This window comes from Gopherus flavomarginatus, chromosome 3 (genome assembly GCF_025201925.1).
Source record: "Gopherus flavomarginatus isolate rGopFla2 chromosome 3, rGopFla2.mat.asm, whole genome shotgun sequence".
In the NCBI taxonomy this organism is placed as follows: domain Eukaryota; kingdom Metazoa; phylum Chordata; order Testudines; family Testudinidae; genus Gopherus; species Gopherus flavomarginatus.
The window spans coordinates 260957921-260982634 of record NC_066619.1 but is presented as its reverse complement, the minus strand read 5'-3'; the positions used below and the strand labels follow the sequence as shown (position 1 = coordinate 260982634).

At 42.3% G+C, this 24714-nt stretch overlaps 2 protein-coding genes across 4 annotated transcripts in view; both read left to right on the top strand.

Moving 5' to 3' along the window:
* The window catches only part of JAKMIP1 (janus kinase and microtubule interacting protein 1), a 265410-nt gene that overhangs the window by 97518 nt on the left and 143178 nt on the right, over window positions 1-24714 (top strand). The window lies entirely within an intron of this gene.
* LOC127048332 (myb/SANT-like DNA-binding domain-containing protein 2) lies at window positions 8086-10411 on the top strand. The gene is made up of 2 exons (XM_050948074.1): window positions 8086-8935; window positions 9922-10411. Exons 1-2 carry the CDS (start codon window positions 8380-8382, stop codon window positions 9993-9995), a joined length of 630 nt encoding a protein of 209 aa, XP_050804031.1. The 5' UTR covers window positions 8086-8379; the 3' UTR covers window positions 9996-10411.

Sequence of the window (24714 nt, the reverse complement as noted above, 5' to 3'; positions counted from 1 at the left end):
GGACAATAACTAGCAGAGCCAGCCACTGGTACTATCAGACTCTATGATTCTGGGCCCTACCTTCTCCTCTGGGATACCTGGAAAAGTCTGGGTCATTTCAGTTTTCATTTGAAAAGACAAAAGCAAACCACAGTTCTAATGCTTGTGAAAATATCCTTGAAAATGCCACTGATCTTTTCCCGTCCTCTCCCCAAATATCAATCATAATTTAAACTTCCCTCTGTGCCACCCAGTTCTTGCCTTAGTTGTCTGTGTAAACAATTGCTACAAGTCCTGTGAGTTTTTGTGGGGGAGGTTCCTCAAATCAGTTTGCAGGTGTAGATGGGAGCTAGTATTTAAACTTTCAATCCCAAAAGTCATCTTGTTAGGGATACCATGGGGTTCTCAAACTCGATTACAGTTCAGTGTAGTGGAGCTTAAATGTAAATGATTTTGGAACACATAACTCTTCTCAAACTGACAGTTATGTAATGAATTGGAAATCTCAGCAAATTGAATGTTTGAGATAAGGAGATTGCTAAAATGTGCTTCTGTTAAATTTTAGGCACTTTCAGGGCCTGATCCAAGGAGGTGTAATTGATTTTGCTAAGAATTAAGAGTGCACAGCACCTCCCAGGATGGAGCCCATACTTCCCAACCTGCTATTGTCAGATGAACTACTAAATAAATCCGATCAAAAGAGCAGTTGGCTAATGGCCTCTCTTCGTTTTCCTTCCTCTACAGCTGAGTGTTGAAACTTCACAGCATCTTTGAGATTCAGTGCTTGCAATGTGTGCACTGTTTTGAATTTGAACAGAGCACTGCAGACGTTATCTGCTTTTCTGTAACATTTATCACCATAGTACCAGAATGCCTCAAATATGAGATGTTTTAAAATTATAGTACATACAAAATAGCAACCAATATTGAGTAAAATACTCATACCGCAGGCTACGTCTAGACTACCCGCCGTATCGGCGGGTTAAAATCGATTGCTCGGGGATCGATATATCGCGTCTCATCTAGACGCGATATATCGATCCCCGAGCGCGCTTATATCGATTCCGGAACTCCTCCAACCCCAATGGAGTTGCGGAATCGACAGGGGGAGCCGCGGACATCGATCCCGCGCGGTGAGGATGGGTGAGTAATCCGATCTTAGATATTCGACTTCAGCTACTTTATTCACATAGCTGAAGTTGTGTATCTAAGATCGATTTCCCCCCGTAGTGCAGACCAGCCCTCAGGGGTAATGTTGATGCAAAGATAGCAATATTGCTGTCTTTGACACTAGATGGTGCTGTTGCAGATGCTCTTGCAATTTGTTTATCTGATTATATAATGGGTTCACTCTTGAAGAAATGCTTGTTGTCAGCTGTAAGTTTGCTTTTTCTGCCTGAATCTGTGTAAATCTCTCTGAATTATTTCTTAAATGTAGAGCCCATAAAGGTAAACAAAAACAGTTGTACCTGAATCAAGTGGCATATCATAGAAAGCAGAAGGTTCCTTGCGGGCTCATCATAAGTCTATTAATTAATTATAATTTATTCTTTGCATGTGGTAGCACTTATAACTGTACCAACATAACAAAAACCAGCAGGATCTTATTAAGAGGGATAAGACAAAGATGCCACATTTATTGTAAATATAATAATAAGGCAAAAGATAAAAATAAACAATGTTGTTTGACCACTTATTCCTATTACTACTTATTCCTCACACACACACTCCTGGAGGCTAGCAGCAGAACCAGAGAATCAAAGTCCTCAGTCTTTGGAGTTCATTCTGATAGCAGTTAATTCCTATGTTAGTCTATGAGAGCTGTTTCATCCTGCTGTTGCTGACTCAATCAGCAGATGGCACATTCCTGGTGGCTCCACATTGTCTAAAGTGGCACATTTCTGGTGGCTTTACACTGTCCAAAATTTATGTTTTTCATCCTTTTAGGTGATGGGGTGGATCCCAGTTTACCCTTTGGGGGTTGTCTGATGGTCCACTTGACACATTTCTTCGGCCGATGGATCCTCCCTAACTATTCATGCACATTAAGCATTCGTTAACATACATTCCGTATCTTAACTATATTTTAATTTACTGTCTCCACCACTTTTGGGGTGTGTGTTAATTCATATGAGACTCCTGGCCCTGTAATCACAGAGGGTGGGGATCTGTTTGTTTACATTGTATCAATTACAGTTTAAGGCCAGCATAGTGTTTACTTCAAGAACAAAGTCAATTAACTTGTTTGTAAGTTTTACATAGTAATAGAGTATCTTTCACAGGACAGATACAATCAATGGTTTCTGCAGACATTAGCTTACAAGTCATAGCAGAAGAACTAAAAGATTTTTGTACTTGGTGAGACTGAGGAGATCACTGTCACTTGGGGGAATCACTGTTAGTACTTTCTTTAATATTCTTACATAACATGCTCTGTGCTTTCTAGAAATGAATAATTCCTGCCACAAGAAATTCAGTCTAAGAACAGACTGCCAAGTACACAGAGGATAGGGGAAGGAGAAAATAGGGAATCTTTATTAAAGTTAGCTAGATTAATGGTAGAATGGCAGAAGTGCTTCTCCATGTGAGCACCAATGATACTGCCAAGAATGACCTTGAGTGGATCACTGCAGACTACATGGCTCTGGGAAGAAGGATGAATGAGTTTGAGGTGCAAGTGATGTTCTCATCCATCCTCCCTCTGGAAGGAAAAGGCCCGGGTAGAGACTGTCGAATCGTGGAAGTCAATGAATGGCTATGCAGGTGGTATTGGAAAGAAGGCTTTGGATTCTTTGACCATGGGATGGTCCAGGAGAGCTGGCTATATTTTAAGGAATCCTTATTGAGGTTGCAGGAACAAACCATCCTGATGTGCAGAAAGAATAGTAAATATGGCAGGAGACCAGCTTGGGTTAACAGTGAAATCCTTGCTGATCTTTAAACACAAAAAAGAAGCTTACAAGAGGTGGAAGATTGGACAAATGACCAGGGAGGAGTATAAAAATATTGCTCAGGCATGCAGGAGTGAAATCAGGAAGGCCAGATCACACTTGGAATTGCAGCTAGCAAGGGATGTTAAGAGTTCCAAGAAGGGTTTCTACAGGTACGTTAGCAACAAGAAGAAAGTCAAGGAAAGTGTGGGCCCCTTACTGAATGAGGGAGGCAACCTAGTGACAGAGGATATGGAAAAAGCTAATGTACTCAGTGCTTTTTTTACCTCTGTCTTCATGAACAAGGTCAGCTCTCAGACTACTGCACTGGATAGCACAGCATGGGGAGGAGTTGACTCAGCCCTCTGTGGAGAAAGAAGTGGTTCGGGACTATTTAGAAAAGCTGGACGAGCACAAGTCCATAGGGCTGGTTGTGCTGCATCCAATGGTGCTAAGGAACTTAGCGGATGTGATTGCAGAACCATTGGCCATTATCTTTGAAAATTCATGGTGACTGGGGCGAGGTCCCGGGTGACTGGAAAAAGGATAACGTAGTACCCATCTTTAAGAAAGGGAAGGAGGAGGATCCGGGGAACTACAGGCCAGTCAGCCTCACCTCAGTCCCTGGAAAAATCATGGAGCAGGTCCTCAAGGAATCAATTCTGAAGCACTTAAAGGAGAGGAAAATGATCAGGAACAGTCAGCATGAATTCACCAAGGGCAAGTCATGCCTGACTAACCTAATTGCCTTCTATGAGGAGATAACTGGGTCTGTAGATGAGGGGAAAGCAGTGGACGTATTATTCCTTGACTTTAGCCAAGCTTTTGATACGGTCTCCCACAGTATTCTTACCAGCAAGTTAAAGAAGTATGGGCTGGATAAATGGACTATAAGGTGGATAGAAAGCTGGCTAGATCATCGGGCTCAATGGGTAGTGATCAATGGCTCCATGTCTAGAGTATCAAGAGTAGTGCCCCAAGGGTTGGTCCTGGGGTAAATTTTGTTCAATATCTTCATTAATGATCTGGAGGATGGCATGGATTGCACCCTCAGCAAGGAAGAGTGGTAGATACGCTGGAAGGTAGGGATAGGATTCAGAGGGACCTAGACAAATTAGATGATTGGGCCAAAAGAAATCTGATGAGGTTCCACAAGGACAAGTGTAGAGTCTTGCACTTAGGATGGAAGAATCCCATGCACTGCCACAGACTAGGGCCTGAGCAGCTAGGCAGCAGTTCTGCAGAAAAGGACCTAGAGGTTACAGTGGACCAGAAGCTGGATATGAGTCAACAGTGTGCCCTTGTTGCTAATGGCATTTTGGGCTGTATAAGTAGGGGCATTGCCAGCAGATGGAGGGATGTGATGACTCCCCTCTATTCGGCATTGGTGAGGCCTTATTGTGCCCCACACTACAAGAAGTATGTGGAAATATTGTAAAGAGTCCAGCAAAGGACAACAAAAGTGATTAGGAGGCTGGAGCACATGACTTATGAGGACAGGCTGAGGGAACTGGGATTGTTTAGTATGCAGAAGAGAAGAATGGGAGGGAATTTGATAGCTGCTTTCAGTTACCTGAAAGGGGGTTCCAAAGAGGATGGATCTAGACTGTTCTCAGTGGTAGCAGATGACAGAACAAGGAGTAATGGTCTCAAGTTTCAGTGGGGGAGGTTTAGGTTGGATATTAAGAAAAATGTTTTCACTAGGAAGGTGGTTAAGCATTGGAATGGGTTACCTAGAGAGGTGGTGGAATCTCCTTCCAAAGAGGTTTTTAGGGTCAGTCTTGATGAAGCCCTGGCTGGGATGTTTTAGTTGGGGATTGGTCCTGCTTTGAGCAGGGGGTTGGACTAGATGACCTCCTGAGGTCCCTTCCAACCTTGATATTCTATGGAGTGAAGAAGGGCAACATGCATGTTTGAGAGGCCAGAGAGGAAGATGTTGCAGTAGTCACATTAGGATATAATGATGACCTGCGTAAGACATTTTGTGAGGGAGAGAAAATGACTGATTTTGGAGATGAGGAGGAAAAAGCAGCATGAGTTGAACTCTGCTTGCATTTGTGGTGCAAGGGAGAGGGAGGAGTTAAAATTACTCCCCGTTTGCAGATTTGAGTGACTCAGAGAAGGTAGTGTCAACAGTGAAAACACAGGGGAAGTGTAGTGTTATGAGTGGGACTGGAGAAAGAGGATCAGGGTTAAGGTGGTACCTAGTTGTATGTTACACATCTAGAGTTCAGGAATGCAAGTGGAGGTCAGACTGCTATCACACAAATACAGGCCCATTAGGCATGTAACACTAGCCTCTATGTATGCTTAGTTAAGATCTTTCCTACAACTCTACCTGCCTGCTGAATCTCTTGTTGGTAATGAAACCATGGCAGGAGTTTTAGAGAGAAGATGGGAAGTTCTGTTTTGCCCGTATTAATACTAAACGGACAACAAGACATTGAAGAGGTTTCAGAAAAACAGACTGGGGCTATGCCTAAATGAGGATAAAAAACCTACAGCTGACTCAGTCTTGCAGGGCTAAGGCTCTGGGGCTGAAAAATTGCTGTGTAGACATCTGGGCTCAGTCTGACGCCTGAGCTGCAAGACCCTGTGAACATGCATGTGAATGTGTGCGCACACATGTCAGAGATGGCAAGGTCGAAGAAATGCACTTTGCAACTAGAGCAGAAGGTTATCAGGCGTGTGATGGTCCATAGTTCCTGTGAGTGTTCATTCCAGAGTTTTGTGCTGGCCTTCGAGGATGCTCTATCTCCTTTCATGCTTTTTGTACGAAGCTAGTTAACATTTAAAGTATCATGATTGGTATATGAATTAGTACCTTTTGAAACAAACAAATGGGGTCGTTCATATAATACTTAGTCCTGACATGATTGCAGGGACTACTGAACTAGATGACTTCTTGAGGTCGCGTCCAATCCTATGATTCTGTGAGTCTGTACCTTGGAGCTATTGGTTTTCAAGTTCTCTGCAAACACAGGCAAACATCACTGCATTAGTTAAATTCAGGTCATGTTTTCAAGGTTTTCTTTGTGACCATATTGCTAGAGGCTATCATATTTTTAATGACAGCTGACTCTGTGGAAGAGTTGAGAGTGCTGCCCATTCACTCCTGATGATATTCCTTTGGCCATGCCCCAGACTTTTGGGAAATATTGAACTAAGAGGTCTCTTCTACCAGTAACTTTGATGTTATGTTTATTTTGCTATAGTTTTGCTATAGCACTGCAGAAGCTTCCCTCACACTGTTCTCTACTGTCCTGCAAATCAAAACATCCTTCTCTGTCAAGAAGGCTCAAGAGTGGGATTAGAGAGAACAACTGGCACCAGAAAAGTCTGTGAGTTGCGGAAGTGAGGATTCCCAGAAGTTTAGTTTAATGGAACTGAGATGGCAGAAGCAAGTGAACATATCTGTGGAAACTGATATTGACCCAACACAAGCCAGGCTGGCATAGGGAAAGAGAGTGCTATTAACTCAGTTGGGTTGAGGGAAGAGGAGTGATTGTGTGGAGTTTATAAATGTGACTGTTTATACTATAACCAATAAATACAATTGAATAAATCTTGCTGTCTGACTACATAAGACACGTTAACCTGATATAAATGGTCAAAAATATCAATCTAAGTTAGGTAGTTTACTGAACAGTTTAATGATTTACAGAGTGTTCTTGTTAGGATAGTCATTTGGGAGGAGAAAAGGTTGTGTATATAAGGAAACCAGGAGAATAAACATTCTTTCATTCATCTGTAGGAGCTCTGGCTGACATGTTAAGACTTATTCAAGTAAACAATAATACCCTATTCATTTTCTCCTATGAGAAATAGCATATTCAACTATCAGATTGATTTCTTGATAAAGAATAATAGTTTCATAGGCAGAAAGGATCAGTGCGTTTTTCTAGTAAACAACAAATCACTTTTTAAATCCCCTGAATGCCCCAAATAACCAAGCTATGAACTCATCCGTGGGTACAGTGTAAAAATGTGTGCCAATTACTGACTCTTACAATTTGCAGTTGGATGCCCCAGTGCAAATTATTCGCTAGGAGATTTTAAATTGCATGTGCAATAATCTCTTGCATACATCAACCAAGCTTTCACCGTTAGGTGGTTGATTATCGTGTGAGTATTTCTTGTCTGTTACATTGGCTAAACTCCAAATATCCTGAGAATATATTTGGGACTGTCTAATCTGATCTGTGGTCTGTAACATGCTTGTATTCTGATTTGCCATGTAGTTATTCTAGATTTTGTAATTGTAACTAATTTCAGGTTTCTCTTTTGTGAACCATATTGTAGTAATGTATTTTTTGCTACTGTTAATATTTCTGAATAAATATCTTTCTGGTTTGTGGATTCAGGGCTGGGCATTTTACCCAAAAATAAAAGTAAAAGATTTTGAGGAGGCGTTTTTGACCAACGTGTTTGACGCTTTTGTCATTCCCAGAAAACATTGCACATGTGTGGCGACCTACTTGCCAACATCCTTTCCAGCAAATGTTGGCAGTGTTTGAATCAGTTTTGTTGGCCGTTATTGTTGGGTAGAAGTGCATTTTATTGGCATTCTTTCTGTGGTGGGAAGGAGTTTGCAGCTTGTGGATGATATTTACACGTAAGTTAGTTGTTAGTTCCCTGAAATTCTGCCTCTTATTGTTCAGTGTCATGCCTATGTCATTGCTGTTTGAAGCTGCAGAGAGAGTGGCAGTTTGTCCTCTAAGGCTGCTTGCTTTTCAGAGGTGTTGTTTTTAAGTAATTCACTTTCAGTTTTACGCAGGGGTGCTGTAGATCTACCCAGTAATGCCAAAGCTCGAGATATTTTGTGAACATCTAATCTTTGCAGGTTGTGTGAGGGTTTCACTCAGGGCTCTGATTCAGCGGTACATGGCAGTACAGCATACTGGCACCTCTTTAATGCTGTCAGAATCTAAGCTTTCAATGGGGGTGAGAGGTAAGTCTCTGGCCGAGATACATTCAGGTTACATTTCTGAGGCAAAGTGACATAGACCTGCATTTACAGACCCTGAAACAGTAGCTCTGAGGAGTGTCACCTGTCCCATTTGTCTCTGAATGCTAACTCAGGCCTGGTCTACACTACGCGTTTAAACCGATTTTAGCAGCATTAAACCAATTTAACGCTATACCCGTCCACACTATGTGGCCCTTTATTTCGATATAAAGGGCTCTTTAAATCGGTTTCTGTACTCCTCCCCGATGAGAAGAGTAGTGCTAAAATTGGTATCACCCTATCGGATTAGGGTTAGTGTGGTCGCAAATCGACGGTATTGGCCTCCAGGCGATATCCCACAGTGCACCACTGTGACCGCTCTGGACAGCAATCTGAACGCGGATGCACTGGCCAGGTATACAGGAAAAGCCCCGCGAACTTTTGAATTTCATTTCCTGTTTGGCAAGCGTGGAGCTCTGATCAGCACAGGTGACCACGCAGAGCTCATCAGCACAGGTAGCAATGCAGTCTCCTGGGAATAGAAAAAGAGCTCCAGCATGGACTGCATGGGAGGTACTGGATCTGATCGCTATATGGGGAGAGGATTCAGTGCTAACAGAACTCCGTTCCAAAAGACAAAAAGAAAAAATATTTGAAAAAATTTCCAAGGCTATGATGGAAAAAGGCCACACCAGGGACTCAGTGCAGTGCAGAGTGAAAGTTAAGGAGCTCAGACAAGCCTACCAGAAAACCAAAGCAGCAAACAGAAAGTCTGGGTCAGGTCTGAAAACATGCTGCTTCTACGCTGAGCTGCATGCAATTTTAGGGGGCTGCGCCACCACTACCCCACCCCTGTCCGTGGATTCTGAGGTGGGGGTTGTAATCTCAACCATGGCTGAGGATTCTGTGGAGGGGGAAGATGAGGAGGAGGAGGAGGAAGAGGAGGACGACCTTGCAGTGAGCACACAGCACTCCGTTAGCCCCAACAGCCAGGAGCTTTTTGTGACCCAGATGGAATTACCCTCCCAGCCCTCCCAAGCCACTAGCCCAGACAGTGAAGCCATGGAAGTGACCTCTGGTGAGTGTACCTTTGTAAATATAAAACATGGTTTAAAAGCAAGCATTTTTTAATGATTGATTTGCCATGAGGGCTTGGGATGCATTCGCGGCCAGTAAAGTTACTGGAAAAGTTTAACATGTCTGGGGATGGAGCGGAAATTCTCCAGGGACATCTCCATGAAGCGCTCCTGGAGGTACTCCAAAACCCTTTGCAGAAGGTTTCTGGGCAAGGCAGCCTTGTTCCGTTCACCATGGTAGGACACTTTACCACGCCATGCATGTAGCAAGTAATTGGGTATCATTGCATGAGAAAGCCTAGCTGCATATGGTCCCGGTGATTGCTGGCATTCAAGAAACATCCGTTCTTTATCTCGCTCTGTTATCCTCAGCAGAGTGATATTGTTCATGGTAACCTGGTTGAAATTCAGGAATTTAATTAAGGGGACAGAGCTGGCCATTTTCCTCCTGGGCTGTTGCTTAAAAGAAATCCTTCCTTGCATGTAGCCAAGCGGGGGGAGGGGAGGAAGGATAGCGCTGAGCTTTTTTGCGTTTGTCTAGCAGGAATCTTCCCAGCTACCGGCCACACGGTGAGGGGGGAAAGGAGGGTGATTAGCAGTGATCTTCCATGATACCAGCCATGCGGTGGGGGGAGGGGTAAAGCAATCATCCTAGAGAATTGGATGCGGGGGTTGGCTTCTGCTGCTGCATGTTAACAGGAAAGAAGCACCAGAGGGCACTGCGTATCTGAAGGCTGGAGAAGCCGAAAGACAATGGCTTACCATGGCCGCATGCAAGCTGAATTCTGATGCCCGGACCTGTGTCTGTGAGATCTGTAACACTAGAGCCGCAGGCACTCAATATTAAGATGCAAAATGCCACCTTGTAGTGAAATCACATGTGCTATGTAAGGTGAATAGTGTTGTTCACTGTGAAAGAGTATAACCATTGTTCTGTAAAATGTATCTTTTTAAATACTTCTCTCCCTTTTTCCCCTCCCTCATGCAGCTGCACATTTTTCAAGCTTCCCTACTCCATCCCGAAGGCTGTCTCAGATAAGGCGGAGGAAAAATAAGACGTGAGATAAAATGTTCTCAGAAATCATGGAAGTAACCCGCAATGAAAGAACTCATCTGAATGAGTGGAAGGATGTGGTATCAAATTACAGGAAAGATGCCAGTGAACGTGAGGACAGGAGGGACGCTCGAGATCAGAGGTGGCGGCAGGAAGATCAGAGGTGTAGGCAGGAAGATCAGCGGTGGCGGGATGCAACGCTGGAGCTGCTGCGTGATCAAACTGACATCCTCTGACGTCTGGTGGATCTTCAGGAAGAGCAGCGGGGTCACAGAGTGCCACTGCAGCCCCTGTGTAACCACCCTCACCAGTCACCATGTTCCATATCTTCCTCACCCAGACATGTAAGAACACGTGGGGGAAGGCTTCGTGCACCCGCCCACTCCAGTCCCGTGGACAGTTCAACCAAAAGTCTGTCATTACATTGAAATGTGTTTATTGGCCTTTTCCTTCCCTCCTATCCTCCTCCCAAACCACACCCGGGATACCTTGTCAGTTGTCTGCTTCTTTTTATAATTACTTTTTAATAATGAATACATGATTTTTAAACGATAGCGACTTTATTTCCTTAAGCAAGCTGTAATCGAAGGGGGAGGGTGAGTTGCTTACAGGGAATGACTTTTAATAAAGAATACATGATTTTTAAACGATAGTAACTTTATTTCCTTAAGCAAGCTGTAATCGAATGGGGAGAGTGGGTTGCTTACAGGGAAGGAGTCAATCAAGGGGGGGGTGTTCATGAAGGGGAAACCAACACAGCAGTCACACCGTACCCTGGCCTGTGATGAAACTCGTTTTCCATAGCTTCTGTGATGCGCAGCTTCGTGGTGTGCTCTTCTAATCGCCCTGGTGTTTGGCTGCGCGTAATCAGCTGCCAGGTGATTTGCCTCAGCCTCCCACCCCGCCATAAAGGTCTCCCCCTTACTCTCACAGAGATTGTGGAGCACACAGCAAGCAGCAATAACAAAGGGGACATTGGTTTGGCTGAGGTCTCAGCAAGTCAGTAATGTGTGCCAGCGCGCCTTTAAACGGCCAAATGCACATTCTACCACCATCCTGCACTTGCTCAGCCTGTAGTTGAACAGTTCCTGACCACTGTCCAGGCTGCCTGTGTGTGGCTTCATGAGCCATGGCATCAAGGGGTAGGCTGGGTCACCCAGGATAACTACAGGCATTTCAACCTCCCCAACTGTTATTTTCTGGTCTGGGAAGTAATTCCCTTGCTGCAGCAGTTTAAACAGAGCAGTGCTTCTGAAGATGCGAGCGTCATGAACCCTTCCTGGCCATCCCACGTGGATGTTGGTGAAACGTCCCTTGTGATCCACCAGTGCTTGCAGCACCATTGAAAAGTACCCCTTGCAGTTTATGTACTGGGTGCCCTGGTGCTCCGGTGCTATCTCCCTCCCACAGTTAGGGAATCCCATTGCAGCAAAGCCATCCACTGTGACCTGCACGTTTCCCAGAGTCACAACCTTTTGTAGCAGCAGCTTACTGATTGCTTTGGCTACTTGCATCACAGCAGCCCCCACAGTAGATTTTCCCACTCCAAATTGATTCCTGACTGACCAGTAGGTGTCTGGCATTGCAAGCTTCCAGAGGGCTATTGCCACTCGCTTCTCCACTGTGAGGGCTGCTCTCATCTTGGTATTATGGCTTTTCAGGGCAGGGGAAAACAAGTCACAAAGTTCCTTGAAAGTGCCCTTACGCATGCGAAAGTTTTGCAGACACTGTGAATCGTCCCACACCCGCAAAACTATGCGGTCTCACCAGTCTGTGCTTGTTTCCCGGGCCCAAAATCGGCGTTGAATGGCTAGAACCTGCCCCATTACCAGCAGGATCTCCAAAGCGCAGGGGCCCGCGGTTTGAGATAATTCTGTGTCCATGTTCTCATCACTCTTGTTGCCGCGCTGCAGTAGCCGCCGCCGCCTCCTCCTCGCCTGGCTTTGCAGGTCCCGGTTCAGCATAGACTGCACGAGAATGTGCGAGGTGTTTACAACGTCCACGATTGTGGTATTTATCTGAGCAGGGTCCATGCTTGCTGTGCTATGGCGTTTGCACAGTTCACCCAGGAAAAAAGGCGCAAAACGGTTGTCTGCTACTTTCACGGAGGGAGGGGTGAGGCTGTACCCAGAACCACCTGCGACACTGTTTTTGCCCCATCAGGCAGTGGGCTGTCAACCCAGAATTCCAAGGGGTGGAGGAGACTGCGGGAACTATGGGATAGCTGCAGGATAGCTACCCACAGTGCAACGCTCCAGAAATTGACGCTAGCCTCGGACCATGGACGCACACCATCGAATTAATGTACTTAGTGTGGCCATGTGCACTCGAGTTTATACAATCTGTTTTACAAAACCGGTTTACGTAAAATTGGAATAATCCCGTAGTGCAGACATACCCTCAGATGCCAGTGAGAATACTTTAAATAGCAACACTGTTAACTCTCTGCTCATGAAAGCATGTAAGAAAAGGTAGGGAGGGAGGATTGTGCAGATCTATATAATCTCCTGTGAATGCCAGCTCATTTTGGCACCACAGATGAGTGGGCTTGGGGAAGTACCACTGCTCTTTAACCCCCAGACAGGAAAGAGTCAAGCCCAAGCAGGAAAGCCCATTGGGGCATCTGAGCACGCTCCGGGTGAGCCAAGCTCAAGAAGCCATGCCGGGCATCTGAGTCTCACTGAGGGAATACCAGGCCTGAGGGACCTAGTAAAGCCCATGGCTGAATTTGGATTCCACTGAGAGGAGCTGAGCTCAGAGAGCATGAGTGGTTATGTTTTGGGATGGTCTAGATCAGGGGTGGACAAACTATGACCCGTGGGCCAGATCTGGCCCGCCAGCCCTTTAGCTCCTGCTAAGGAGTGGGGTCTGGGGCTTGCCCTGCTCTGGCGCTCCAGCTGGGGCTCAGGGTTGGGGTCCACTCCATGAGGCTCTTGGAAGCAGTGGCATGGCCCCCCTCCAATGGCCCCTTCTGGCGCTCCAATGGTGCCTACGGATGGGGCAGTGTGGAAAACCACCTGGCCGCGCCTCCATGTAGGAGCCAGAGAAGGGACATGCTACTGCTTCCAGGAGCTGTGTGAGGTAAGTGCCACCTGGAGCCTGCACCTCTGAGCCTCTCCTTGAACCCCAACCCCCTGCCCTAGCACTGACCCCCCTCCTGCCCTCCAAACCCCTCGATCCCAGCCCAGAGCACCCTCCTGCACCCCAAGCCCCTCATCCCCAGCCCCACCATGAAGCCTGCACCCCCAGTTGGAGGTCTCCTCCCTCCCTGCCCCAGCCTGGAACCCCCTCTCACACCTTGAACTCCTCCTTTTGGGCCCCACTCCCAACCAGTGCCCTCACCCCCTCCGCCACACCACAACCCCACACCACAACCCTGATTTTGTGAACATTCATGGCCCGCCATACAATTTCTATTCCCAGATGTGACCCTAGGGCCAAATAGTTTGCCCACCTCTGGCCTAGATAATACATAGTCCTGCCATAAGTGCAGGGAACTGGAGGCTGTTGTTGTGGGTGGAGCTTAGAAGAGTAGCACTGTCTTTCTCCCCATCTGGTGTTTGATTTCAAGGTTCAAACAAAAGAGAGTTGAACTAGGTCAGTCAGTTTTATTTTGCTCTTTGCTTGCCACAATCTTCTGAGAGAGATAGGGTTGAGAATGGGGATCCTGGATGTTTTACTATAGAAGACAACAAAGTATAGCCATCCCATTTCTTTCTCCCCCTCTCTATTTTTATATATAATATATATATGTTTCCAAATGCTTAGGGTGTTTGGCCAGTGTATAAGTCTGGATTTGTTTTAATTTTTGCTAACTTTAAGGAACATTAATTTCAATGTTACACGCAGAAAAGCTCAGCTCCTCCTCTTCTCGTAGGCTTTTAAGATGTTCACATGGTATCTAATCCCAGTCCAAGGTATTATGTAGGCTGCCTAACGATATTCAGTGATGTATGTGGGAGTCAGTCACCTGGTTACTCTTCTATGTAGTAAAAGCTTTTATTTGATTATTCTGTTTCCAGAGCTACTTGTCGGAGGAAAAACATTGTTTTCAGAACAGATTTATTATAAGTGTCTTTGTAGATATTAGGGAAAGAATAGTAGTTTTGGTAGGCTGTTAACTGCAATATCTCGAGGAATAATGATAAACACTCCCTAGGTATTTATAATTCCCCATTACTTCAGTGTCTGAAAGCCTTGTGTTTTAATTTGTCTTCATAACACCTCTGTGAGGTGTAATCCCTATTTTACCTATTTTAAGTGATCTGTTCCAGGTAAAACAAGGAGTCTGTAACTGAGTTGTGAATTGAACCACAATCTCCCAAGTCTCAGCCCAGTGCCTTAACCACAAAAATATCCTTTCCTTCAGCTAGATTCTTTAAGTTTCTCAAACAGTCTGAGGTAGTTTTGTCATAGGCAATATGCTATTTGCTTGTATTGTTATTGCAGGATGTCAAAAGCCCTTTATATTCAAACTGAAAGCAATGAGATCCTGAATTCCTGAGGGATGGTATCCTCTTATTGTGGCTTCTGTCTTTAGACTTCTTTTTTTGTAATCAGAGATCAGGCTGAATTCGTATATTAAATTTATCTCTCGATCTGTTCTAGATCAATTACTTACGTACAACCTATTCAGTAGTGTTTTTTGCTGAGAGTAAGGATTGCGGGGTACTCATTCTGACTGGCAGAATGACACACAGGCTGCAGAATCATAGGACTGGAAGAGACCTGGAGAGGTCATGTCGTCCAGTTCCTGTCAGGATTAAGTATTGTCTAGACCATCCCTGACAGGTGTTTGTCTAACCTGCTCTTAAAAATCTCCAATGATGGAGATTCCACAGCCTCCATAGGCAATTTATTCCAGTGCTTAACCACCAGTGACAGGAAGTTTTTCCTAATGTCCAACCTAAACTGCCTTGCTGCAATTTAAGCCCATTGCTTCTTGTCCTATCCTCAGAGGATAAGGAGAACAATTTGTAATTTTATGTAGTTGAAAACTGTTGTTATGTCCCCCTTCAGTCTTCTCTTCTCCAGACTAAACAAACCCAATTTCTTCAATCTTCCCTCATAGGTCATGTTCTCTAGACCTTTAATCATTTTTGTTGCTCTTCTCTGGACTTTCTCCAGTTTGTCCACATCTTTCCTGAAATGTGGCACCCAGAACTGGACACAATACTATGGGCCTAATCAGCACAGATTAGAGTGGAAGAATTACTTCTCATGTCTTTCTTATAACACTCCTAATACCTCACAGAATGATGTTTGCTTTTTTTTTTTTTTGCAAGTGTTACACTGTGATCCACTATGATTAAACAAAACAAATTACACAACATGGGAAAACATATAATTCTTGCAGCAAAGGATGGTCAAAGCCACTCTCTTGATCACAGGCCACCTCTTTATCCAGTTGATAACTCAGAGACGACAAGACACCCCTAAATTGCTCCTTATATTTACTTGTCCATCTGACCTATTAAGGCTTTTCACACTGGCTTACACCATAACCTGTAAATACTTCACCATTGTAAAGGGGTTAGAGAAGCCAAGGTCTCTACCACTATGGTTCCATTAATCTAGGGCATCACAATCCCCCATCTCCCATCCACCGCATTAGAAGAGACAACTCCCTTCCCCAGTTTGTCAATTGGCTTGCAATTTTCTCATGCAGGAATTATCCTGACAACATATAAAGTTGCCAAATTAAGTGAATAATCAAATAATTTAAGCCACTACAATTAGAAAACAAAAGATGCTGATGCTGAAAGAAAAATACAGTAAGCTAGTGAAACAACAACAAAATCAACCCTAAAAGAAAAACCTACAAAAAAAATCCAAGCCCAAAACAAAGCAACTCTGCTCAAAACAAAAACCAACCTCCCAGCTAAACTCAGAAGCATGACTTCAGTAATGGTACTCACCATATGTTGTACTAGAATTTGGCCCGTTATTTGCTACTTCCATAGTCTTCTTTGAGAAGACTCCTTAAAGGAGGCATTGTTGGTGTAGGTGAACAGTCCTTAAACTTTGACCTTTCTCCCCATTCTAGAAAATTCCTATAGCTTTATTCTTTAATGGCAGGAGGAAAAGTAGTGAGAGTTTTAAGCTTGGATGTGAAAGTCCCATTTCCTCACCTGGGGATCTCTTCATGTCACAAAGCTGTGGCATTATCTGAGCGACAGAAAATTGGGCATATATTGCTTCAGAGAGCAGGCATCTTGTTGGCTTAAATATTCTGTGTGTTCACAAGAAAGGAGTTGGCAGGAAGATCAGAGGAACATTTTAGAGTGAATGCACTTGTATTTAATTGCAATTAATCCAGTACCCTGGCTTTACTTGCTCACGCAGTATGGGAGCAGGGATTTTAATTCTATTGTAAGTCCTGGGTTTTGGGATTGGTTCTTGGGTTTGAACCTCAGTATGTTTAATTGTTGTTTTTGTGTGTGCCTTGGTACTGCGTGTTGTAACATGACTGGTTAAGTATCTACTGTTAATATATTTTTAACGTGCATTTTAGTACATGGAGTGTAAGAACAGCTACAATTGAATAAATATTGGTAAAGCTTTTATAAATGTGCTGTTCTGATAGAGCCTGATCCAACATCCATTGAAAACAATGAAAGTCTTTCCATTAACTTCAGTGGCCTTTGGATCAGATTGTTAACTTGTACAGAGAGGCTCAATTTATGGTTTCACCAGTTTCTGTTGGAAGAAATCCTAGTGCATTGTCTGACATGGAAAGGAGCCTCATGCTGTCCTCTTTCCAAGACCCATGACAGACCAGCATTGCCCCCAAATTGGGCTATGCTAGCCAGGAAGGGTATGTAGCCACAATAGCTGGAGTATGCCTTGTTCAGCTTCCCAGGGTTGTTGCTGAGCCACTGGTCTTTAAGTACCACTGTTTTCCCCCACCTCCATGCACTAGTACTAAGTAAACCTGGACCAGTGGTTTGAGCATTGACTTGCAAAACCTAGGGTTGTAAGTTCAATCCTTGAGGGAGGCACTTAGGGATCTGGGGCAAAAATCAGTACTTGGTCCTGCTAGTGAAGGCAGGGGGCTGGACTTTTGAGGTCCCTTCCAGTTCTAAGAGATAGGATATCTCCATTATTATATATTATTGGGTTACTATGGTGTATGTCATTTTCCCTGTGTAGATTTCCATGGCCTTCTATTGCTCAAGGTTCTGCCCTGGGAACTTTTGTCTCAGCAGCTGTAGTGATTGATCAGATTTTCTGTTTTGGAACTGATAAGAGTTTTTTCATGTCAGAGGTTTACATGCTGCAGACCTGTGATACCACCATGATTATACAGTATTTTCATTGTTCCTATCCATGGAATGGAGGTGACAAAAACATTTTTAAAACATGGCAAACAATTAATTCCAATATATTTACATTTATTTGCCTCTCCTTATGCAAGAAACCCACTCCCTGAAGCAATATGTAAAGTCAAAACCTTGTCCTCCCTTCAAATTCTTACTCAAGATCCAATTATACTGTGATTCCTGCTGCAAATGGCTTGCAACGATTATGTATATTATCTTTTGTCTTGTTGATATCATTAAAAAATCCTCTTTTATTTAGCAAGTTTTGCATGGAGCTAGTCTATGTAAGTGTGTGCCTCTGTCATTGTTAATCTCCTCCTCCTCCTCCCTGCCCATTTTGCATTTGTTTGTTACATCTAATTGTAACATTTTGCCTTTATTTAAAAGGTAAGTTCTGTGGGGCTAGGGCTGTCTTACTTTGTGATTGTAAAGTGTCTTGCACATTGGGGCCTCAGTCTGATGATTTATTACTGTAGTGCCAATCTTCTTTTGTATGGTTTGGGTAGGTAGTAATGACTACAAAGTTGTATCTAGATTTGCTAGCCAGCACATTGCCGTAGCAGTGAGCTGGTGAATGTCCTTCAGGCTCCCAACAAAAGAACGAAGGAGACACTCAGATATGATATCCTCCATCATTTGTGCCTGGTGATCACAGTCACATACAGGTATTTGCCTCATTTTCCATTTAAAGAGGGTTTGTCCACATCTCTTGTGAGATGTCCTGATGTGATTCAATCTGCACCAGTCTCTCCGACATAAATCAAATTCCCAGTGGCTCCTCGGCAGGGTCAATGATGAGCTGTTTGTTTTGAGCGGTCGAAACACTGGAAATAATCAGCCATTGTGCTAAGATCTCAAGTTATGGCATGGCTGATGGTATAAAGGCTTGTATGCTGAACGACTAGAGCAATGTCATCCACATACATGAATTTCCTTGACTCCGTCACTGATATATCTATGTTGTATAAATTAAAAACTGTTAAGGCCAGGACGGAGCCCTGAGGGATGCCAGTCAGCATTCATTATTGAATAATGCATGGTTTGTGGTGTTGAACACGCTGCAGTGTGTGTACATCTGTTTTAAAGCAATGCTGGTGTACTTTATTGATTTCTGAACCTCCTCATCCCATAGAAGCTAGGTACTGTAATTGCACAAATTTTAACAAACATATACATTACATAGACAACCAGAATAACTGAACATTTAAAACTAAAAATACCTCAGCCAAATTCAGTAAATAAGAGCCCCACATTGTGCATTAAATTCTGCCAAACTTTGTCTCTTGTAGCTGTCAAGCAAGGGTTGTGGTAAAGGGTGGTGAAACACTGTAATGGGTTACTTAGGGAGGTGGTGGAATCGCCTTCCTTAGAGGATTTTAAGGTCAGGCTTGGCAAAGCCCTGGCTGGGATGATTTAGTTGGGAATTGGTCTTGCCTTGAGCAGCAGGTTGGACTAGATGACCTCCTGAGGTCCCTTCCAACCCTGATGATGATCTATGATTCTAAGGGTTGGGGAGGGTAGATTCTAGGAATTTGTGACAGAAAATTAAAATACAGATGTAAATCCTTGGAGATATGAAGGTTTATAGGAATCTCTGAAGCTATAAAAAGTCTAGCTGATTAGTATTGAGGGAAGGCTGCTGAAGGCCAAAGAACTGCCAAAACTCCACACCAATGGGACAGAGGAACCTGATATCAGAGATAGTCCTTTACAGTGCTGAAAAAAACCCAAGAGTAGTGACCAAAATGTCAACATATCATACGTTCTGGGCAGTTTGAAATCTAGACCCACATTTTATAGCTTTGGCCCCAGTTCTGCTTGTTTAAGTAAAAGGGTTTTGTTGTAAGAGAAGGAATACACTTCCATAGTAGGATGATTATATTTCTCACGGACAGTAATCTAGTTTCCAAAAAATGAGTCCTGCAACTGCCCCCCAGTCTTTCAGATAATATGGGCCCAGGCGACTGAGGGCCTCGAAGATAATGACAACACCTTGGCTAAAATCCAGAACCAAGTAGTGCAGAGAGCAAGATCAGAGATGGATACATATATTAATGGCTACATTGTCCATTCTACTTGAAAAGTCAATCAAATGTGTTCTGCACCATTTGAAACTCCCTAGTGAGCTTCATTAAGTACAGTGGTTGCACTAGACTTGTTCAGAGGTGACAAAGATTTGGGTATTTGATGCAGGGCCAACATTAGATAGCAATGGTCTGCCCCCAATTTGAAATTAATATCCCTCCAACTTTTGTAAGAGATTCCTGACTCAAGGGAATTATCTTGTGAGAGATTGTTCATTAAACTATTTTGGGCTCATGTAATGCTGTCAAGTAATATTTATTAATTTGTTTAACATTTTAATTGCAATATCACACAGAGGCCTCAGTATGGTAAGGGCCTTATTGTCATAGGTTTTTACAACACCTAGCCCATTGTATCATTTCCTATTTGCATTATGGTGAAGTTGTCATTGCAACAAACACAGCCATTCAAATGTTAACCATAGTGCTTCTTGATCATTGCTTTCTGTGGCGTTTGGACTTTTAAATGTATTATTCTTACAGTTTTTTTACATGCCTTATTTGAAAAGAGGTCTCTCATACAGTTTAAGAATATGACTATCTGGGACAGCACTTGTGAAACTTCAGTGCAAGAAACCTGTGCAGTTTTTATATAAGGATAAAGGCATTTTCACTTTTGCTTTCTCCTAAAACATCACAGGTGGTATTTTTAAAAACCCTTGGCATTGGCCCAACTCTGCTGCAAGAGTGCTTTCGAAAATTCCACTCCATAGGTCCACTGAAAAGAAAATAGGATTGTATGTTTAGGAACATAATAGATTGATATTTCTAATGGTTGGGCTGCAGTACAGTCAGTAAATGATTCTAGCGAATTTGATTTATATTTGATGGCTGGAAACAGAGTATTATTACATTTAACTTACTGAAGTTGTGACTGCTCTCACTTTACCCATTCAGTCACTATTAATTACAGAGAGAGCAGAAGTAAAGCAGGAAAGCTAGGTCATCTGAAGCTTGTGAAAGTATGCCTTAGACATTGTGAACTATGAATGTTGTCTTTCACATAGAAAGTTATTGGCTGATTATAAGGGATGTTTTCTAGAACATAGGTGAGGTGGCAGTCACTTTATAAAATCAGCACATTGTACCCTGGCACCTTCTTTATTGTTGTGTGTCAGAATAGCGGTCATTTTTAAACCAGAAATATTCCTTCTTTTTCCAGCTTCCTGTAATGTTGAATACATGTTAGAGTTGCATATTTAGCACAGAACTACTCTCTCACTTTCACAAGCCTAACTAGCCTCATTGGATGGTCTGAATACACAGTGATGTTTGTCAGGTTAGGGAGAATAAAAGGAGGTTCACAGTGTTTCCCTGCTCCCTAATAACCAGGCAAGATGAGCATCCTAGAGAATGAGAGAGCCCTTTTGTCCCACTCCTTGCGGCATCGATGATTACTAGTGTCCTGGAAACTGTTGCTAGTTACCTGTAAGAAAGAAAAACTGTGTTATCCTGGTATATTTAAATCTAGACGACATGCATTGCAAATCTCATGCTGCTACTGATGTAACCACCTTGAAATTACTAAAAAATTATAGATGATAGTTCTCTGAAACAAAAAGTATATACTATTCAGGATAATTCTATATTAGAGTTCATTCTGAAATACAATGATGAATTGATTATTGAACTAAATTAATGGTTACCTATGTGCAAGTGATCATGATCTGCCTTCATTTATATGCAAACAGAATATAGTCCCAACCAGTAAGATATGCATGACACTTTAAAAGGGTCAGCTTGCCAAAGCTGAAAACAATTATGAGCAAAGTTTTATTAGGAGGAAAAATGCAAACAAAATAGTGTAAGTGATAATTGAGCATTGTTTAAGTAAACTCTGATGTCTCCAAACCATCAATTCTGCAATGAGAAAGGAAGGCTTTGTTCATTTAAAAAGTCATTCTAGTTAAGAAGGGGAGTGAAAGCAGCAATAAAAAACACAGAAAAGCAGTATATGTAACAATGGAAAAGGGGGAAAGCTGATTGCAATAACTATAAATTAATAGAAAAAAAAGCAGACAATTGATAAGGTAAGCTAAAGTTATCAGTAAGAAATCACTGTGGCCAGTAGGGTTAAGGACAACCAGAAGGATTTTTAAGAACATTTTAGGTAGAAAACAAATCATAGCAATGGTATAGATCCATTGCTAGACAAAAATAGTAAAATTGTTAATAATGCAGAAGAGGCGGAAGTGTTCAATACGTATTTCTGTTATGTATTTGGAAAGTTGCAGGATGACTTATGCACAGCTTAGAAAGATAATTCACTACTTTTTGTTCTGACAGTAACAAGGGAGGACATTTAAACAGCAGCTGATAAAGTTAAACATTTTAAAATCTTCAGATAGGATAAACTGCACCCAAGAGTTTTAAAATAATTGGTTAATGAGTTCTCTGAGCCACAGATAGTAACATTTAACAAATCTTGGAATACTGGGAAAGTCCCAAAGGGCTTAAAAATAAACAAACAACCTCCCCAGAAAAACCCAGTATTGTGCCAATATTAAAAAGAATTTAGATAACTGTAGCCTAACATCAGTAGTGTACAAAATCATGGAAAAGGATTAAGTAAATAAAGACTATTCATGGCAGGTGTTTGTCTAACCCCGTTCTTAAAAATCTGCAGCAAGTTGGATTCCATAACCTTCTTAGGCAACCTGTTCCAGTACTTAACTATCCTTAGAGCTAGAAAGTGTTATTTTCTAATGTCTAACCAGAATCTCTCTTTCTGCAAAGTAAGCTGATTACTTCTTGTCGTATTCTCCGTGGATATGGAGAATAGTGGATCACCATCCTCTTTGTAACAACCTTTTACATATCTGAAGACTGTTATGTCCCTCATCAGACTTCTCTTCTCTAGACTAAACATCCTCAGTTCTTTCACTCTTTCCTCACAAGACATATTTCCTAAAGTACTACTTCTCTGGACTTCAAGTTGTTCACATCTTTCTTAAAGAGTGGTGCTCAAAGTTGGACACAGTACTCCAACCGAGGCCTCATGAGTACCAAATAGAATGTATCGATTATCTCCCATGTCTGACGTATGACACCCTGTTAATACACCCCAGAATGACTTTTGCCTTTTTCTCAGCTGCATCATACTGTTAACTTGTATTCAATTTATAATCCAGTATACCCTCAAATCCTTTTCAGCAGTACTTCTGCCTACCCAATTGTTCCCTGTTTTGTACAAGTGATATTTTCCTTTCTAGGTCTAGTACTTTGTATTTGTCTTTACTGAATTTCATGTTACTGACTTTTAGATCTTTTCCAATTTATCAAGGTCATTTTTTATTCTAATCTTGTCCTTCAAAAGTGCTGGAAACCTTGTTGCATGCCATCTGCAAATTGTATAAGCACATTCTCCACTCTATCCTCCAAGTCAATATTGAAAATATTGAACAGTACCGAACCCCAGACCAGTCACCAGGGGACCCCACTTGATATGCCTGCCTAGCTTCACAGTGAAGCATTGATAACTACTCTTTGAGTTTGGTCTTTCAAACGATTGTGCACCCTCCTTATAGTAATTTCATCTAGATTATATTTTACTAATTTGCTTATGAGAATATCATGTAGAACTTGATTGTCAAAAGCCTTATTAAAGTCCAGATATATCATGTCTACTGCTTCCCCTGTATCCACGAGGCTGGTTACTCTGTCATAGAAGGAAATTACAGGTTGGTATGATTTGTTCATGACAAATTGATATTGATTATTACTTACCACCTTGTTATCCTACAGATTTGAACAAATCTGTGGACTTCTTTATTTGAGAATTTGTTCCAATATCTTTCTAGGTGTCCAAGTTAGGCTGACTGGTCTATGAATTCCCTGGGTCCTCCTTTTTCCCCTTTGTGAAGTTAGGTATTATATTTGCCCTTCTCTAGTTCTCTGCATTGCTGAACTCATACTTTGCAGAATGTGCCATTTTATAATTTTATACTGTAATTTGGTGACTCCGAATCTAAGAACAATTGGACTAGAACTCTTACTAGAAACTTAAGGTCACCACTAAAATCCATTTTCCTGGACTTTAAATAAGGTCTTCCTTGGTTGTTATGATGATTTGTTTTTTCTTACTGTTCTGAGGAAGAGAGACAATACGTCTACTAGCACGTACAGTATTTCCATTTATACTTATTATAATCCATCAATTCCTTTTCTGAGAGTGGGCATTCACGATAGCCCAGTAGTCTGAAGTATTTTTAGTTTTCTAACCTCACCAAATCTGCTTGGGCCAAGAGTGGAATTTGAACCCAGTATCTTCAGAGCTAAAACCAAAGACCCTACTGCTAGAGTCCAAGAACTGTGTGCATTAGGTTAAAAACAGTAGCAGATTCATAAATCTCTTATGTGGATCACTCAGGTAGGACAGAAACCACAAATGCTTAGTTTTGGTAACAGAAAAATATTTTATTTTTGCAGCGCTAATGTTATTGTTGGAGCCTGACTACTGACACTAAATTTTCTTTTGGAAAATTTGACTACAGTACAGATGTTCTTATCTTCAAGCATATTAAAAAAAATGGGTTACTAATTACTGTGTGCATCCAAAGCTCCATAAACTGGCAATGCCGTGCGGCATAATAAATTGATGTGTGGTTACAGGGTAACTTTTAAGCATTTTGCTTATATTGTCCGCCTTTGCTGATTATTGTTCTGCTTTGCTTCAGTTCTCACTCCAGTTTGTTACTTATAGTTTCTTCTTCATTTCTGTTCCTACACTGTTGTATGGTGTTTAAACAGGGTTCAATTTTATACAGAGAAGAAGTATAACTACAATAATTAGCTTAATGTGTTTTTGTAGTGTCTTAAAAGTATAATTAAACAAAGTCTGCATGATTGGGAATATTTTGACGATATATAAATATTGGCTTTCACTATATTGCATTTCTCATTTGATTTGAGGCACAGTGTGATTAGTGGCTGCAAATTTATACAAAAGGGCTCAAGATGAAGGAGTTAAATCACTTAACACTGGGCAGTCCCAGTTCATTACTAAACTATTGAAATTAACGTTAGCTAATAGAGACACCAGCAGCGAACTAACGTCACCAGACAGGCACTGCGGTGGAACCCTCGAGGCAAGCCCAAAAGAGGCCGTCCAAGAAACACCTGGCAACGTGACCTTCAGGCTGATAGCAAAAAAATGGGCTATACCTGGAACCAGTTAGAACGAATGGCCCAGGATAGAGGACTCTGGAGATCTGTTGCTGGCGGCCCATACCCCGATTGGGGAGACAGGCATGAGAGAGAGTGAGAGAGAATAGAGACGCTAATATTTTTGCCTTAACTTAAAAAAATATATTAATATTGCT

Bases quoted from the DNA above. Each gene is read 5' to 3' on its own strand.
- LOC127048332 (XM_050948074.1), top strand. From the start codon at position 8,380: ATGCAGTCTCCTGGGAATAGAAAAAGAGCTCCAGCATGGACTGCATGG. The intron at 8,936-9,921 runs GTGAGTGTACCT...TCCCTCATGCAG, and splicing joins AGCCATGGAAGTGACCTCTG to CTGCACATTTTTCAAGCTTC.